Consider the following 18792-nt stretch of genomic DNA (forward strand, 5'->3'; position numbering starts at 1 on the left):
TACAAAGAATTCTTTTACTCCATTATTCCACTTACCTTCTCTAACTGGGAGGGCTTGTGTTTGGATGTAGTGGCTTCTGAAGCTGACACTTTAATTCTTGATTTTAAAAACTTTATTGTTTAAATACCAGTTTTGCCTCTGAGGCAGCCAAGGCTCTGCTCTGCTTGTTAATTAACAGCTGCTAAACAGTACTTTTTTCATCTAAGCTGATGAGGCCCAAGGCCACTGGGGGTAAAAATGCTGGTGCTGAAAAAGAGGCTTCAGCTCCTCTGTGGCAGTCTCGTCAGAATCCAGAAGAAGACAAACAGGCAAGAAGCTAACCCACTTCTGTGGGTACGGTGCAGCTCAGCTAAGAGCCTGGCACTGTGCTTGCACTCGCAGACACCAAACGAACGAGACACACTCTTGTCCTCAAGGGGCTCAGAGTCCAGCAGGCCGAGATATGGGAGTGACCATAATTTAAATTCAGAGCAGTCACAGAGCTCGTGTGAGCTACCACTAGTATAGGGCAGAAAGGTATTCTGCCTGGAATTGGGGGTGGGGGGACAGGTAAAATCTAAGCCTCGAAGGAGAAAAACAATTCTACCAGGAATAAAAGGATGAAGAAGTGAAAGGTGCAAAAGAAGATCCGGAAGCAGAGGAACGCACTGCAGAGTGGGATGGAGCCCTCTCCTCTCCTGGAAGGAGAGAGAGAGAAAAAGAGAGAGAAAGAGAGACGCGCGCATACATGCGTGTGTGTGCGTGTGCGTGTGTGTGTTGGGGGTGGGGGAAGAAAGAAAGGTCAAAGCCAACTTGCCTGAACACCATGTTTAGGAGTTCGAGGGACACACTGGAGAGGCAAGGGGAGACCACTGAAGGTCTCTAAATAGAAGTAATGTTTGTGGTCACATCTGCCTGGGTACAGATGGCTGAGTCTCTCAATGCCTCTGAAGAAAACCAGATCAGTGGCCTCAAAGAGCAAGCATTAACCATGCAGAGAAACAGCGACTCCTTCCTATGAAGCAGGATGTAAAGAGGGGGAAGGTATGCACGGCCTGTACCAGCTGGATGACCCTTAGGTCTCTCCATTGTCGGAGTCCACTGAGATGTGGACCTTTCCTCAATCTCTCAGCAAGGCCTGATGATCAGAAGAATCCTGGGAATGATGTCACATCCCTGCATCTCTCTAGGGCCCCTGGCAGGTCGAGTAGTCTGAAACCCTGCCATGACGCTGGGGCAGCAGAGGAGCACACACAGCCCTGCGCAATTATCTGCAGAAGGCCGAGTGAGGAAGATGTGACTGATGCATTCTGTGAGGCTCCAGAAAACACCACTAGCACCAAGGGATGATACAACTTCAGGGAACTAAATTTTGACTTGATGATCATAAAACTTTTTTTTTTGCATTTTATATATTTTTTAATACAGCGGGTTCTTATTAGTTATCTATTTTATACACATCAGTGTATACATGTCAATCCCAATCTCCCAATTCATCCCACCACCACCCCCCCCCACACTTTCCCCCCTTGGTGTCCATACGTTTGTTCTCTACATCTGTGTCTCTATTTCTGCCCTGCAAACCGGTTCATCTGTACCATTTTTCTAGATTACACATATATGCGTTAATATACGGTATTTGTTATTCTCTTTCTGACTTACTTCACTCTGTATGACAGTCTCTAGGTCCAACCACGTCTCTACAAATGACCCAATTTCGTTCCTTTTCGTGGCTAATATTCCATTGTATATATGTACCACATCTTCTTTATCCATTCATCTGTCAGCGGGCATTTAGGTTGCTTCCATGACCTCGTATTGTAAATAGTGCTGCAATGAACATTGATTGGGGTGCATGTATCTCTTTGAATGATGGATTTCTCAGGGTATATGCCCAGTAGTGGGATTGCTGGGTCATATGATAATTCTATTTTTAGTTTTTTAAGGAACCTCCAAACACAAAACTTTAAAACCAGAAAAAAAAAATATTTTAAGAGTAAGGTTTTCTTGAAAAGGGATAAGCTCCCCTAACACTGGAGGAATTTAAGAATAGATTCAAAAGGTTGCCAAACACAGATAATTATCACAGACAAAAACACACATTCCTGAACACCACCTCTGTAGTCTTGTACAATAAGATACAAAGAGTGGAGTTCAGGAATCTGTATTTTCAAATGTTACCCACAGGTGATTCTGACAGTCGACTTGGCTGGGAGCAACTGGGCTAGATGACCATCTGCTGGAATGCAGCCCTAAACAAGACAAACAAAATACTATTTAAAGTCCCTTTCTAAATGATCACCTTCTTTTTACCCTCTCGACTGGGCCCCAAAACCTCTCCTCATGCTCTTACACAAATCCCCTTCCAGCTCCGCTAAATCTTTACCAGGGTGTAGAATAATGAGCTCAGAGCCTGGTGCTGTCTGAGAGAACATTCTGCAATGATGGAATGTTCTCTTACCTGCGCTGCCCAACACGGTAGCCACTAGCTCTATGTGACCCTTGAGCACTTGCAATGTAGCTAGTGCTACAGAGGAACTAATTTTTAACTTTATTTAATTATTTAAATTTAAAGAGTCACATGTGGCTAGTGGCTACTGGACCAGCCAGTGCGGCTAGCTACGAAAGAGGGTTTATGTATTCACTCTGAGATTTACACAAGCAAGAAACTTGTGACTCTGCTCCTTCCACCACCTCTTGGAGCTCATCCCCAGCCTGAAGAGACCCGCCTGATGACAGGGAGATTAAATTCAAAGAAAACAGCAGGAAAGGAGGAGCTCTGTGACAGCTGTACCAGAGACAACAGGTACAGAGAACCAAGAGCCTGAACAAAAATCTTCACCCCTCAGGGCTTTGCCCTTCTCTGCCCAAGAAAGCAATTAACACCAACAGTGCCAGCAGCCGTCACCCCATCCCGGACAGTGGGGCCTGTTGCCTGGTGCAACCACCCAGCTTCCCCAGAGCAAGCAGACCTCATTCTCAAGGATGACCTAAAACATCCCTTAGCTGACTAAAGCTGGAGTCTCAAAGCTGGTTTGTAATGGAACTTTTTGGCTGTTCTGGGGTACAGAAATCCAAGGGAGAAGAAAAAAATCTCGCCAAAAAAAAAAAAAAAGTTCCACTACTTTTCCAGACCTCGAAAGTTTTCATCAGGAAAATATATCATCTGCACACTAAAAAACACAACTGGATTCCTGCCCAGGTACAGCACAAAGGCCAAACTCAAACCAGACCAAGGACTCCAGCTTCACATGTGTGGTCCTTCAGCCTTGATTCCTGCTCCCATGTTTCGGGACCCTTTTGCCAGCATCTGCCTGGACACACACTCACAGTGGACAAGATGCTTTCTCAAGGCTCCCTCAGACCAAGTTACTGACTGCCTCCGCTCAGGAGAGGTGCTCAGCCTGCTGCAGAGACACAGGCCCTCAGAGAAGAGGGACGGTGGCAGGGATGGCGGGTGAGGAAGGATGGGAGAAAGACTACAAACTGAAAAATCCCTGCAGGGGAGGGGGAGAACAGCCATCCTTCAAAGACCAGATCTTTTTTCTGAAGTTTACTGGAAGACTTATCTTCCCCCCCTTATTGCTCTATAAAAAGAAAGAGAGAGAAAAAAATGTTGCAACTTCCTCTGTCACAGCACATGCTCAGGAAAAAACAGACCTGACCCATTGCTTCACTTTCCCATCTTCACTAACAGTCAGCTCCATCCCAAGCCCTGACTTCCGCTAGCCCAGCTCCTGAGAGGCTGGAGGCAAAGATGGCCAGAGCTGGGGCTCAGAGAGCACCCTGAGTGTACCTGCCCACTGGTCTACCTGGGAGGCTCAACACAGGAAGGATGCAACTCCTCAGAGCAAAAGAGAAACCCTGGGAGGGCCCAGAAGAGGACAAGAGCCTCAGCCACAGCTGCAGCCCGGCCAGCCCTTTCTCATCACCCCTTCCTCCCCGGCTCCAGGCGATAGCCAGTCATAGTAATCCCAAGCATTTCCCGTTACCAGAAACATCCCTAGGGAGACTTTGGGTCTTCCCCCCTCAGCAAACAGAAGATGGGAGCCCCAGTGGAGTCCCTCAAACTACTCCTCCCACTGGCCAAACTTCTGTCTGCACTGGCCCCGGGCCCTGTCACAGGTGTGAGTCCATACCAGGCAAAAGTGACCGCACCCCTGACCCCTCCGGCCTCAAGGAGCTCACCCTGAGTCTCTGTATCCTTTGTGGCCCTGATTCCACCACTTTCCCACCACCGGCTCCCTGAACCTCTTTATGTGTAAAACTTGGAATCAGACCACCTGGACTGCCTCTGTCAGAGGTACTGCCTCTGTCAGAGAGGGTCAAGAGGGAGGACATGTGAAGGCACACAGTCCAGATTTGGGGGGTCAGTCTAGTTTTACTCCTTTTATACACAAGGGTGTTCACTCCTCCTCTAAATTGTAAGTTCCCAAAGGCAGCACTTCCATCTTATCATTGCAGCAATTTGCACAAAATAAGCATTCCACACATATTTGAGGATAAAATAAAGAGGTGAATCAACTAGGTACTGAATTATAGCAGAGTCAGGGAAGAACTATTAAGAGAGGCAGTTCTGCAAGCTATAGGGAGCCAGGTTTTAGAGCTAGGCATGCCCATCATTAATAGCCTCAGGGCTCTGCACTTTTATTCCTTCCTCCTGCCCCCACCCCAATCACTTCCAAGGCTCACTCAAATGTCACCTTCACAGTGAAGCCTTCCCTGAGCCCCTATTTGAAATTTCAACACCACACACAAGTTCCTTGCCTTCCAGGGTCTCTTCCCCTCCTTTACTTTCTCCTTTGTACCTGTCACCATCGGACATTTATCTGATTATATTCTGTCTGTCTCCCCCTGCTAGAATGCGAGCTCCACGCAGGCAGGATCTTTTTTTTTTTTTGGTCTGCTTGGTGCACTGATGTATCCCCAGAGCCTGAAATAACACTTAGCACTTAGTAAGTGCCCAATAAATAATTGCTAACAAGTGAATGATTCTGAACATGTTTCCTCTTCTGTAAAACGGGGACTTTTACTTTGCAGTATTATTTTAAGGATTAACAAGAGTGTACGTGAAACACCTAGTACAATGCCTGATACATATAATATCTGCTCAATAAAGACTTGTTACCAATCTGGGAAACTTTCACAGTGTTGCTAAGCTTTCAACAGGGATCTGAAGGAGACAGAAGATAGAAGACTGTTGTAGGTATCAAAGTCATTCTGCTGTTCTGATCTATCCTTAGGGAGGCAGCAAACGTCATTCTTGGCATTTCTAATTAATTTTCTTGAGTAGTGGGTTGCTTTGGATCTCAGAGGGCTAGAAGGCACCCTAAGGCAAATCCCACTTAGAAAGGCAGGGGTCTAGTCTAAGCTGCAAGAAAGAATCAACCCTCATTGTTCTAAATCCCTCTCATCTCATATAGCAGAGGTATTAAAGGGGTCTAAACCCAAGGGGATGACCCTGACTAGTCGACCTTCTAGGTTAATCTTGACATCTGGGCCTCCTGATGGCCAGTCAGCAGGGAAGACAGGAGGTAGGCACAGAGAAGAATCCATGTCTATAAACATCGGTTGAATGCCTGAATGAATAAAAATACTACAGCCCGGAGAAGGGTGAAAGAACACTGGCCTGCAGAAAGTGAGGACAGAGAGGATGGCTCCCAATCCTGGGATCCCTGGAACCTGGGCTGACCACCTCTTTCCCAGCATCAGGTTCTTTCCCAGCATCGGGTTGTTTTCCCAGCAGTGGGGTTGCAGCAGCAGTAATGAAAAAAGCCCTTCAATACAGGAGAGCCCTTAGATTTACGAATGAAGAAAATAAGTGAGGCCCAGAAAGGTTCAAGGACTGCTGAGGACCACACAGCCAGGTAGGTCTCTCACATGCCAGTCCAGTTCTGTTTCCCCTGCATGGAATTAACTGGTCCCACGAGGTTCAAACCTCTGACCTCAGTCCCAGCAACATGAGGCTCAATACTGGTCCTCTGGCAACACACAGGAACAAGGCCAGCAGACAGACAGATCACCTTGGACTCCATCTGTGTGTCTCTGCTGTGTCTGGAGCTGACTCGAAGATGCCAAGAACTGTAGGAGAGCTGGCAAGCTCCACATCTGTCCCTCCCTCAGTTAAAGTTCTCCAAGGGGCAGAAGGGTCATCTCCACAGCACAACAGGAAAAGGAGGGGCTCTGGAACTGGGAGGAAGAGGAGAGGCATCAATGGGAAACTGTGGTCAGGGCCCTTACAAGAACGAGAACTCCGTTAGCAGAAACGTAAGGTGACAGCTTGAGTCAGCAGATCCGAGTGGGTAAAGGGAAGAACACCCAGAAGGCTGTCCTGAGAATGGCTTTTTAGCAGACAGGAGGAAGAGCAGGGAGAGACACTTAGGGGGACCCTCACTATAGCCCTGGCTCATTCTCAGAGAGCCCAGGCAAATACTGCCCCTCACCCAGGGCCACCCCCCTCCACCCTGAGGATCACTGCTAGTACCTTATACTTATGTAGGCAGCATGCACTATTACTCAGTTTTCCCACCTTTGTGAAGCAGCTAGGTATAATGCACAATGCCAAAATACTCTCTGAATTTTTTTTTTAATGGCGGCATATAGTCACTACATAGAACTAAGAGGATACAAAAATAATGGAGACGTGGGTCTTCAAGGAACTTACAATCCAATATCTCCACTTCACACATGGAGAAATACATTTAAAATGTGAAAGAAAATGTATGAGTGTCTTGGCAAGTGTGACAGGGAGGGATGGCGGAGACCTGCTTCTGGCATGAAAGGCTTCACGAAGGAAGGAGCAGCATGTGTACCGGGTAGAAGAGGCAGATACAGACGGGCTGGGGACGGGGAGCACGGGGTGGGGGTGGTAAGGGCGACATAGGACGAATGGGGTACAGGCCATGGGTGAGGGTGTGGGGCTGGAAAGCAGAGCCCCATGAGGAAACGGCATATATAAGCCACTTAAGCTGAGGCACAGCACACACCCAGAAAAAACCAGATTGGGGTCAGATCTGAGAAGGATTTGGAAATCTCCTGAACTCTGCGTCCAAAGGGAACCCATGGAAGGGTTTACGCTGGGAAGCTACATGATCAGAGCTGGGATTTAGGTAAACTAATCCCCATGCTCTCCAAGGAACTGAGGGGGCAAGACCTCATTCCAGGCCGGGGTCCTCAGGGTCGGCCACATGTTCGAAGGCCCAGCCCACCCCCACCTCTACTCTCTAGCCCTTCCTTCTCTAATTACACCTCCAACTCAATTTTATTTTCTTTTAAAAAATCTAAAGCAAGGTAACCAAAAGAGACCATGAAAGCAGGGGAGATGAGGCACAGAGGAAGGGGCACTCACAGCCCCTTCCTCCTCCCTAAGAGCACAGGTGACTGGAGTGCGGCCAGGGGGAGGGGACACAGAAGCAAGGAAGTCCCTGGGAATCCCACATGGGCTCCAGTGGAAGGGATATGGTGCTGGGGAGCCTGGCAGTCAAAGGGAATAGCAAAACGACATTTCTGTAAGCGTGAGAGTTTTCAAAGCAGGTTACTCTACGCACTCATTTTGCCCCGTGGCCTCCAGCCGTCCTCAGATCCGGGGGCCAGTGAGGAGAGAAGCACAACGAAAGGTACAAGAAGACCTTGCTCCCCCAGGCAGCAGCCTGACTGCAGCAAGCTCCAGGGCACACTGGGCTCTTCACCAGGCCACCTGCATTCCTAGGATGCTCTAAGTTCCACACACGTGGCTTCAAGCGCCCAGGGCTCCCCCTCTTTCTCCTGCCCCACCCCCCAACTCTTTGAACTCTGCAGAAATCAGGCATGACGAGCAATCTGTAGATTCTTCACTTAGAAACGCTTCCCTCACCTAAGGCTCCTGTGAAGCCTGCCTTTAAAATCCTTCCTTTAAAAAATCCCTTCCTCTAAGAATTACAGAAGCCAGGCAAGGAGGCCCAGGAGAGGGAGAGAAGAGGGAGGGCATGGCTACTCCAAGGACAGGGACTCCTTCTGTCAGAGTTAAAAATAAACTCTTAGCAATTTACACCCAACTCCTCCCCTCCAGAGGCCAATGGGCCTTGGCAGATAAATCTCTCCCTGCAGAGGAAATGAGGCCCCAGGGGGAAAGACAGGAGTAGGCAGTCATGGAGACGTGGTCTGGGTATGTAACTCTAGCTGAAAGCAGAGGGTCCCCCAAGTCCTACCTCGGCTCTCTCCCATGCACTCCTTCTCCCAGATAAACCCTAATACCAGAAAACACAGAATCCTCCTATCCAACAGGATTAGTACCAACACCTGTCCAAGGATTAGAAAAATCAGAAAGAAGAGAATGTCAAAGTCAACTAAAGGAAATACTCTGCCCAGTATCTATCAGTTAAGTAGGTATCTCAGCTACCCGAGCCCGTTTCCTCTCCTTGTTCTATAGTGCCCCAGGATCCATGGGCAGTAGGAGAAGAGGCCACCTCGATGGACCTCAAGGGACACAGATCACCAACAGCCCTGCCCCCCACAGTCAGGAGGTAGAAGACACCCATGCTCTCTGTGACATCCTGCAGGTGGCTGAGCTGGGAGGGCCAGAGGGGCCATGGCCTGACTCATGAAACAGGCCCTGAGAGCCAGGGCCCAGTTATTCTTGGAAGCCAAAGAGATGAGGTCACACTTTTGAATCTGGTAACCTGAAGCCCCATGCTGCGGAGGTGGAGAGTATAGCTTAGCAACAGGGCAGGAGTCCTGGGGCAGGTAGCACGCTCAGCCACAGGGCGTGTGGCTGGGTGAGGGCCTGGAACAGCCGTGCTGGACTCCTCTACTCATCCCCACACTCCTTCTGCCAGGGAGGCTAGCTTGCGGGTGGAGTCTGGAGGAAGCCAGATCTGGATGCAAGCACACACACAGTCTAACGGTGCCAAGCCCGCTCACCTCCTCCCTGGCTAATTCATCCTTCCCCGAGCTCCACGGAGCCTCCACACATAAATCTCGACACCTGGAGAAGCAGCAGCCACGGCTCACTCTCAGCACTCAGAAAAGCCAGTTGGCCCCAAACCACCCACCAAGCTCAGGCTGGAAGAGAAGGGGGCCAGTGGGGAGGGTGTGCAAGTGAGTGTGAGACACAGCTCAGCAGTGTGGCAGGAAGACCTGGGACAGGCGTCAGGGCCTGGCTGTGGGGGGAGACTGCAGCAGTGGCAGGTTTATTTTTAGCCGTTGAGACAGAGGGGCTGAGTGACAGTCCTGGGCCCTGGGCGGGAGGCCCGGTTACACATGTCCAGTGTGGGCTGGGAGCCTCATAACAATATGAATAATCAAAATGGCAGCAAAGTGATCAACTCAGTCACCTCCTGGGAGGGCCCGGGAGGGTAAGGAGCCCCACAGGAGCACGAAGGTGGAGAAGCTGGCGGGGCCGGCAAGGGCTCTCCTCCCACGCCCCTCTACCTGTGACTAGAGAGATTTCGCCTTTGCTTCAGGTTCAAAAGAACCATCCCGGACATAAGCCAAACAGAGATGTTCGCCACATCTTCCCTGAGACAGAAAAGGCTTCACCTTCACTCCTCACCTCCCTGGAAGAGCCCTGGATGGACACTGGCCCTGGAGATGCCTGGAAACGTCCCTCAAGAGTAAGATGCCCTTTCATACGATCCTTCTGGACAGCTCAGGTTCCTGGCGGAATGAACACACAGCTCTGCTGGTCTTAGAAGGGAACATCAGTTACAGATAAAGTTGACCTTGGAGCCACGTCCCAGCCTATACGACCTGGCAGATGGCACAGTAAGGTGTTTACCGGATCAGAGAATAAAGACCCCCAAGAACTCTGCACTGCCAGAGGGGAGCACAACCCTATCCCCGCTTCCACTCAGTCTCCTCTTCCTCCAACAAAGTCTTGTGGCCTGGCACTCAGGACCTCAGTCCAAAGCTCCAGGGCTAAAAGCACTGCTTTAGCCCTGAATGGCAGGAAGAAGAGAAACGAAAACAGACCTCGCTAGGCATCTCCCACTCCTCTTGCTTCCTCAGTCTCCTTACATCCCTTAGTACCCAGTCCTACGGGTAAGAAGTGGTACCTGGATGTACATCCTAACTTCCCCATAAGCTCTGGGAATCGGTCCCCAGCTCTCACCTCAGAACAGCCCCAAACCCATACTACAACTCCAAGTGAATTAGAAGAAGGCACCCATCTGTACGGACCCAGTCACACACCAAGGCAAAGCCTGACAAATGGACAGTGAGTTGGATTAGAGCCCTCCTCCTCCCTCAGCCAGGTGCCCTGTGCCGGGCACAGCCTGCACAGCCAACCACAGCAGCCATGTTTGGCCCCGTAACTTCAAACGGGAAGGAGTTTCAGATGGCGAAAAAAAATGAAGAGTTTCCATCTCTACCCTGAGCCACCAGAACACTAAGATTCTTCTGATTTCAAGGAAGGAGAGGATTCACACCCCACTGAGTTACACAGTCCATCCTCTCTGCTGAGGCACTTGCTGGAACACTCACCAAGTCTTCACACAAGAGAAGGCACAGCTGGTCAGTGATGGCTATTAATTAAGTGGACGGGAGCTGCCCTGCAACGCAGCAGCGAGCCTATGAAAAGGGCATCCAGGCTGGCCCAGACGTCGCCGATGGTCAGACGTGCAGCAAGTCAGCAAGCTCTCCTGCCTCCTGCCTCCAGCACAGCCCTCCACTATCCACACTGCCGTGTCCCAGGAGCCACTGGCAGCCTGACCCTCTGATGTGTACACTGAGGCCTAGAAAGTTTAACTGACCTGTTCAAAGTCACACAGCTAGTTAGCAGGGCACCAAGACTAGCTCTATCTATCTTTCTTCCTTTCTCTCACTCTCTCTCTCTCTCTCTGTCTCTCTCTTTCTTTCGAATCTAGCACATAACCCATGGTATCGGGTTCATCCCTAGATATTTATATCCATACATAGCTTAAAACACAAAATATCACTATTCCCCTAAGGACTAGAAAAGGTATAAAATCTGATTTTGGTTACATATCTGGTGTACATCAAGCTGCTCAGTGGCATGGTCCCATCTTAATGCCAATGTCCCCGTTTCTAAGATGACTAATGTAGAAAGATCCTAGTGACCAGTTAGTGGAGATGAGTTTTGCACTGCCAGGTCCACAATCCCCATACTCTTACCTCTAGCAACCAAAACACCAAAGGAACCCAGACCAAGAGGAGGTCCCAGTGAACCAGGTCCCAAGACATAGCTCTGATGCTGATACCAGGTAAGACCTTGGATATACCACTGAACCTTTCTGGACTGGCCCAGCCTCTTCCTCGGTGAGGTGGAAAGGGTCAAGAAAGATAAGCAGGGAGTGTTGTGAGCTCTAAGGAACTATGAGTTGTGGGTCCCTTTGCCACTGAGCCTTATTTCATTACCAAGAGCAGCTGCAGCCCCTTCATACATGAAGAACAGCTCTGCCCTGCCCACCTACTTCTGTCCAGGACACTGCAGCAACTGGAAAGGTGCAGCACAGGGAGGAGGGGAAAAAAGAGACCCCACAGGATCCTTGGGAAGGCCTCATGCAGAGGAGAGGGAGTAGGAAAGTATGAATCCTGTGCCACAGATGTCGAACTACCAGGCAGAGTCCTGCATCAGAGCGCAGGAGCCACTTGGGAAGCGTGAGAGGACTCAGATGCACATACTGATGCCCTGTCTTCCCCGCCAGGGCTGGCATTCCTCTCGGCACAGACTCCACACATCCCTGGGCTCTGCAGGTAGGGAGGGGGCCTCCGTCATCCCCAGGATGTGGCCAGGGGTTAAGTTTGCCTCCAGCAGTCGTGAAGCTTGGCTCCTCCAGGCTTCTCCCTGAATGCCCTGCACCTGCTTCTTAAATAAGATCGTCAACTGATGATGGCCCGACTCCTCAGATTCCAAGCAGTCAAAACATCTTAATTATGAATACCAATACCTTCACCCTCTAAAAAGGACCCCTTCATTTCCCAGGCACCCATCAATATTTGGTCCTGAGGCCTGGGGCTGCTTTTCTCCCCCTTTTGTCAGCCACTGATGCCACATCTTAGCTGGAGATTATTTTCAAGCTCTATCAAAGCCCAGAATTCGTAAGTGAAAAAGAACCATGAGCCGCCACAGCTTTGATACTGCCTCAGTGGATGTCAAGAGCCCTGCTACAGTAGACAGCAACCAGGGTAGGGCCCAAAGCAAGGAACAGGGTCTCTGAACCCAGAAGCTACACCTTCCCTCAAAAAACCACAAGCCCCAACCTCAGAGATTTGTAACCTTTCTTTATAACATCCTGTTAGTTTACTTCATGCTCCTCAAACACTTTAAAACCTGCTTTTAACACAAAGATCGGTTAGGCTCAATTCTGAGTCACCAGCCCCACTTGCTCCTTACCAACTGATCCACTCTCCCCTCAGCTGCCCCGAGGGCAACGCCACCATCACCTCCTGCAGATGTGCTCATTCCTCAGAGACTGTCCTCAGCTCCTTCGGTCCTCACAGATTGCCTCTTCAAAGTTCTTCTATTCCCAACCACACAATTTAACCCCTAGACCAGCAAAGTACAACAGAACTTTCTACAAGGTCAAAAATGTTCTTCTCCACTGTTCAGTTCAGTAGCCATTAGCCACATGTAGCTACTGAACACCTGACATGTGGCTAGCAACTGATTTTTAAATTTAGCTTAGCTTAATTAAATTAATCAATTTTAGCTAATTTTAAATAGCTATACATGGGCATTGGCTACCATACTGGACAGTACAGCCCTAGACTACATTTGTTAATTTCACCTTCTCCAAATAAGCTTCCTGACCTCCAAAATTTTAAGGCCACTTTCAATGTCTGTATCCTCCATACAACAAAGCATATGGTAGGATACTCAGAGAATTGTTAACTACTGTAACAGCAGTGGAGATAAAAGAGATTGGTTGATTAATGAAACTTTCCTCACCTTGTGATTCCATCCAGCAAACTGCCCCTCACCCAGCCGCAAACTGCCCCTCACCCAGCCACAAACTCTCTTGCTCCCTGACCGGTACACAGCACGAGGCGTGCTGGAGAGGGTGCAGCCTGCACTGTGGGGATGTGGGAGCCCCGGCTCTCCCTCTCAACCATGAGAGGTTCTGATCAGCTCCCCTTCAGAACACCAAGGAAGCCACATGGCGGTGACACAAAGTCACCTGCAGAGGGAGGATTGCTGGAGAAAGGCAAGGAGAAGGAACAGTACTTTGTTTCCTCTAATCCACACAACAGAAAGACAAAGAGATAAGTTATGACAACATTCTATATTTTGTAAAGCAAAAATATGCTTCACCGAATCAGAGTCACATGGCAGAGAGGGACAACGGTGCTGGCCTTAATTAAATTTGTTCAGCTAATACCTAGGAGTCACCATGACACAATGAAGCAGTAAGCAACTGAGGAACCCCACAGGGAACAGGACCAATTACTGCACAAGTGAGCTGAGACCAGGCGTCCCTACCAAAGAAATAGTGAATAGAATTCTCATGTTCTTGCACAAAAAAATAATACTAGTAAATAAGGTTTCTAGCAAACACTTCCTAAAAAGGGGAGGGTGTGGTAAAAAAAATATATATGTTTGCTACTGAAGATTCAAAACTCATGGAGCTGCTGAGTTGGTTTATAAGCTGCCTCTCCAACTCTGGCAACCTCTGCTGGGAAGCCGCTAAGTCCCTACCCAGCACCCCCTGGCCGACAGTCAAGGAGGGCCTGCGGTGACAGTAGCTCCTCGGGCTTGAGAGGCTCTGGAGCAGCAGCCCGTCCCAGGGCCAAGCCTGCTGATGTCAGTGCAGTTCCCAAGTGGGAAGCAGTCAGGCGTCCTGGGTGCTAATCCTGGTTCTGCCCAGTGCATGGCTGTATTACCTGAAGCAAGCCTTTGCTCTGGGCCTTGGTTTTCTCATCTGCAAAATGAGGGGGTTGGATGAGATGACCTCTAAAGTCCCTTCCGACTCTGAGAGAAGTATAAGTATGACTCAGATCTTCGCAAAAGCAGCCAGGAGAGATGGTGAGGCAAGGTCATAGCACCCACCAAAAAGCATGTAAATGTTACCTCTCTCAGGTGGAGGTAGAGAAATAGCAGGGCGGAACGGGACTATTTTTTAAAGCACTGATTACATTTAATAGGACTAAGAGGTCACCAGACCACAGACAGGGAGCAGGGCATCAAGGCAGCCGCCACCTCTCACCAACTCTCAGGGCTGTGAGATAGCAGATAACAGAACCCCCATGACAGGCCCTGCTGCTGCTCTACAGCTCTTTGACCTAACTCCCCAGGAATGGCCTAACACCCCGGGTAGAGCAGAGGCCTCCTCCCTTTTTCTTCAGGCACCTTTCCGATGAGGCAATCCCTCCTGCCCCACCACATCTTCCTCCCTTGCTTAATAATCAAAACACTCCTGGTTTTGAAAATCATTTCAGTACTCAGCACCTATGGTTAAGTTAATCAAGATTCAAGATCTAGAAATCTCTTTGGTGTGTGTCTCTGGAACAGAATTCTTTGAACCAGATTCCCCCCACAGCTATAATTATGTCTCAGCCAGTATTTGGATATTGGAAGCGCTGTTGACACTGCTATCAGTCTCTGAATGCCTCATCCCTTCTTTCTTCCTCTATTATTAAGTTTCTACACAAAGATATGTGGGAAATCTACAGTTTAACAGTTGAGTCAACTTGTAAGATCTGGGAGCAGGCTGCCTGTCAAAACACACTCTGACTTCAATCTTCATCCACTTCTAACCTGAGAAGGACAAACTATGAGTGTTATTTAAAATACTCCTGGATCTTTAGCACAGGGAGATCAGCTCGGTGCTTTGTGACCACCTAGAGGGGTGGGATAGGGAGGGTGGGAGGGAGGGAGATGCAAGAGGGAGGAGATATGGGAACATATGTATATGTATAGCTGATTCACTTTGTTATAAAGCAGAAACTAACACACCATTGTAAAGCAATTATACTCCAATAAAGACGTTAAAAAAATAAAATAAAATAAAATAAAATACTGCTGGATCTTTCCTTTCAAAACCATTCAAAGGGAGAAAAAAATCCAAATCTCTCTCCTATTAATTACAAAAGAAATCTGAATTGCCACCCAAAAGCATTTTAGAGGGTGGTTTTCTGTGTCTATTAAATAGAATAAGGAGCAGAAGTTGAGAGCTTTTGTTCTGAAGTCTTTATACCATATTCCAGCTATCCAAGAAGATGAGCAGCCAGTGTCCCCAAACTGCTGATGGGTGAAGGCAGATGGCGTCTCAGAGGGGATAGAAAACTCTCCTGGAAAGAATGTCTGTCACTTCCTCAACAGTACAGGTTAACTGTGGTCAAACAGTATTCACTCAACTCCACTCCCCGAGGTCAGAGCCACGGGGTCAAACAACCACTCTCCTTCCCTGCCCCCAGTTATGAGTAGGGAAAGAACGGTCTAAGACACAAGTATTAAAGGGTTCAGGATACTGATATATTCCTTCTCCAAAAGTCAACACCAAACAACCAAAAGCCCTCAGCAACAGCTTATAGTAAAAACCAAACAAATCTGACAGTGTTGAGGCTAGCTGAAGTTCTCCCCCAAAAGGGAGGATGAAAGCAGCAAGAAAATAATTTCAGAGGCCTTAAAATCTGTTAAGTTGAACATGCTTGTCTTCTACAACCCCCAAGTATCAGGGTCTTATTCTATCTAATTATATATTCCAACATTTCCACCCATAACACATATCTGAGTTTTGTATGAATAGCTGAAACACAGCTAGCCACAGGGATTGAGGGGGAAAAGAAAATATAACACAGGAAGTATTTTTCTCCTCCTCCAATCATTAAGACACCCCAGGGGAAAAAGGCGTTTTTGGTCACCTTTAGAGATGTGGTTTGATCTGAAACCCCTCTTTGGGGAAAACCTTTTTCATGACCCTGAACATTGGCTCACACTGCACTGGCGACTCATCAGACCTCCAAGTCCATTCTGTTTAACTTCCGAAGTAGATACTCTCACTGAAATCCCCATTCTCCCCCCTACCAGATCCCCTTAAAAAAGAAAAGAAAAAGAAAGAAAGAAAGAGGTTGGTTTTCCCCAGCTCTAGGAAAACGCTCCCTCCTCTGTCCACCAATCGCCCTTGTCCAGGACTCAAGTGGCCATCTCCGATTTGCGGAATCAGCACTGGGCCAAGCCGTGGTTTACGGACCCGGTTTACAATGATCAATGGAGCTATGGAAACTGCAGACACCGCGAAGGAGCCTGCTGGCCTCCCATCTGGAGCCTCACAGGCACTGAAGGTAGGAGGGGGCACGCTCTCGGATCAAAACAAACCCTCCCCCGCGCCCGGGGCGGTCGCGGCGGGGATGGGGGGGGGTGTCGGTGTCCCAGCGGAATCTCCAGCCTTGCACCTCCCCGGCCGGCGCGCCCCAAGGCAGCACAGCCGCACTCGCAAGGCCCAGGGAAGTGAAATCACACATTCCGGCTCCCAAATAAGGAGCGAGGCTAAATAAACCTCTGAGATACGACTTCTCCAAACCAACCGACCAACCAGCTCAATGAGTAATGGGCCTTTTGTGCCCACAGAAAGAAAGAAGGGAGGAGAGGATAGGGAACCACAACCCTCGAAAATCACTTCCTTGAGACTAGGGGGAAAATTAGCAGAAGTGGTCCCGAAGCCAACCGTTGCGACTCGGCTGGATGCCGCTCAAACCCAAAATGGCAGGGTCCTCACGAGTCCTCTCGAGTCCCCGGCACTCACACCCGGAGGTGACCGGAAACTCGGTCTCGGCTGTGTGGTCCGCCGGGACCTGACCTTCCCGCTGCCCCCCGCCCCCTGCCGCGCACTTGGCACCCCCTCACGCGCGCGGGACAGGCAGCCCCGCCGCGGCCACTCCTCCGCGGCTCCGACGCCAGACCGAGGAAAGCGTCGGCGCGACCACGCTGAGCCACCGAGAGCTTAGGCCGCTGCGGAGTGCCAGGGGTGTCCCCGGGAGACCCCATCCGCCCGTCCTCCCCTCCCTCGGGCCCCAAACCTACTTTTAGGGCGAATTTCTCCTGGGTCCTCTTGTTGAAGATCTGCAAAACTTTCCCGTTGATGCCCAGTCCCAGGACCTGGGTGGTGACCTTGTAGTCGTCGATGATGGCGTTCTTCTTGATCTGCAGGCTCGACTTGACGTGGAACTGGGGGAACTGCTGCGGGGGCTGCGGCGGCGGCTGGAGGGCTGGCCTTAAAGGGGAGGACGCGAGGCTTCCGGAGCGTGAAGGGCCAAAGCTAGGGACTGGGGCTGGGGACAAGGAGCGGGGACCGAGAAATCTTAGTTCTTAAATAATCAGGGCCACGCAAAGGGAAAGGGGAGGCGTATGAAAGTAGCTGCATAATCAGATAGATAATCCACTTTTCTCCAATTGTCTGGCTCTTTTAGAGAGCAGCAGCTGAGGGTGTATTTCGAAGGCGGGGGATGACTAGCAAGTATGCGCCAGATGAGACCTCCGGGGTGACCTGGAATTACAGAGGCCACTCATTCTCGGAATAGGGTGAGGCAAATATGGAATATTTTAACTTGAACACTTTCCTCTGAGTTTTGCATTTCTTTTCTCACAAATTCGGTGCACCTCTCCCAGTGGGAAGAATAGGGTGTGGAGAGAATTCCCTGAGACAATGTACCAAAAAGGGAAGGTCTGGGGAATAGGTCCTGATTTCCAATGTGGAAAAGTTAGGCCCTAAACCTACAGCCATAAGAAATGGGTATTTTTTTTTTTTTTTTTTTAGAAATGGGTATTTTTGAAGAAGCCAAGTTCTAGTCCAATTTAGCCCCCTGTCTCTGAGGAAGATACTAAGGATCTAGCTGGACCTAAGCATAGCCCAGATCAGGGGAGGAGATTGGGGAGGCCCTAAATTTAAGCTGCCAGAGGGTGTCGATACATATTCTGATGGGGTTTGGGGGATGATCATGAAATAAATTCCTGCTGATCTCCTCCCCACTCTGACTAGTAAAACAGCTCAGAAATAAGACAAGGAGCCTGAGGTGAAGAGAAAACCTCAGCTTAATTACTGATAAGGCCAAATTAGAGAATGTGACTTTACCTATGGCCACACGTGGCCCCTAACACGTTCCCCCAACACTCTAGAGCCCCCTTGTACAGGGAGACCTAGCTCAGGGAGAAGCAGAGGAGGGAACATCCTAAGAAGAGGTGCCCTGGGGACCGAGCCCAGGCAAGGATGGAGTGAAGGGTAGCCTGAAAGGTAGAAGTTACCCTCCCAGCAGAGTCCCTTCCCGGGACTCACTCCAGGGCCCACTCCATGGACCAAGGAGAAATACGATTCCCCTAACACAAATACTCGCTCTTTCTGAGCACAGTTAATTTAGTGGACACCTTGACTTTGTGCAAGGTGCCGTGCTCAGGCCTGCAGTGGTGGATGGTGTTGATCTGTGGGGGAGAAGAGAGGTACAAGCAGACAGCATCAAGAGAGCGGCACTGACACAAGTCTGGGAGGTGAGGGCAGAGGGATTCTCCTCTGCAATAGCAGGTGGTGGAAGCTCTCCTCTCATGCTAGAGGGTGGATAAGTTAGTTCCCCATTCCTCTGACTCCTCAAAGATAAAAAGACAGCCTACGGCCACAGAGATTGGAAAACACCTCACCCGTTCTGCAGCACTACTATCACTTCCCTTAGGCGCACAAGGGAGAAGACCAAGGACTGAGAGAAGGACGCAGGGATGGGGAGGTGGAAGCACCTGCTCCTTGCTTCTCATCTCAGCTGGGCTGGGGCTGCGCAGGGCTGGGAGTTGGTCTTTTTTCCTCTGCAGAGGGTCACCGGTGGCTTCCTACTGCCTGGTACTGAGTTTTCACCTGCTTCTCTCCACAAGGCTAGAAAGAGGATAAGCTCTTTTTG

General features: G+C 49.6%; 1 protein-coding gene across 1 annotated transcript in view; it reads right to left on the bottom strand.

Annotated features, from left to right (window-relative positions):
- The window catches only part of MAPKAPK2 (MAPK activated protein kinase 2), a 46718-nt gene extending 28268 nt beyond the window's left edge, over positions 1 to 18450 (bottom strand). The window contains exons 1-3 of the mRNA XM_024750883.1: positions 18382 to 18450; positions 18240 to 18328; positions 16937 to 17126 (exon numbers count right to left, since the gene is read on the bottom strand). Coding sequence (XP_024606651.1) covers positions 16937 to 17126; positions 18240 to 18328; positions 18382 to 18450 — 348 coding nt within the window. The remainder of the gene's footprint in view (positions 1 to 16936; positions 17127 to 18239; positions 18329 to 18381) is intronic.
- Positions 18451 to 18792: the final 342 nt, after the last annotated feature.

Source organism: Neophocaena asiaeorientalis, unplaced genomic scaffold (genome assembly GCF_003031525.2).
Source record: "Neophocaena asiaeorientalis asiaeorientalis breed wild unplaced genomic scaffold, Neophocaena_asiaeorientalis_V1.1 scaffold67, whole genome shotgun sequence".
Lineage (NCBI taxonomy): Eukaryota > Metazoa > Chordata > Mammalia > Artiodactyla > Phocoenidae > Neophocaena > Neophocaena asiaeorientalis.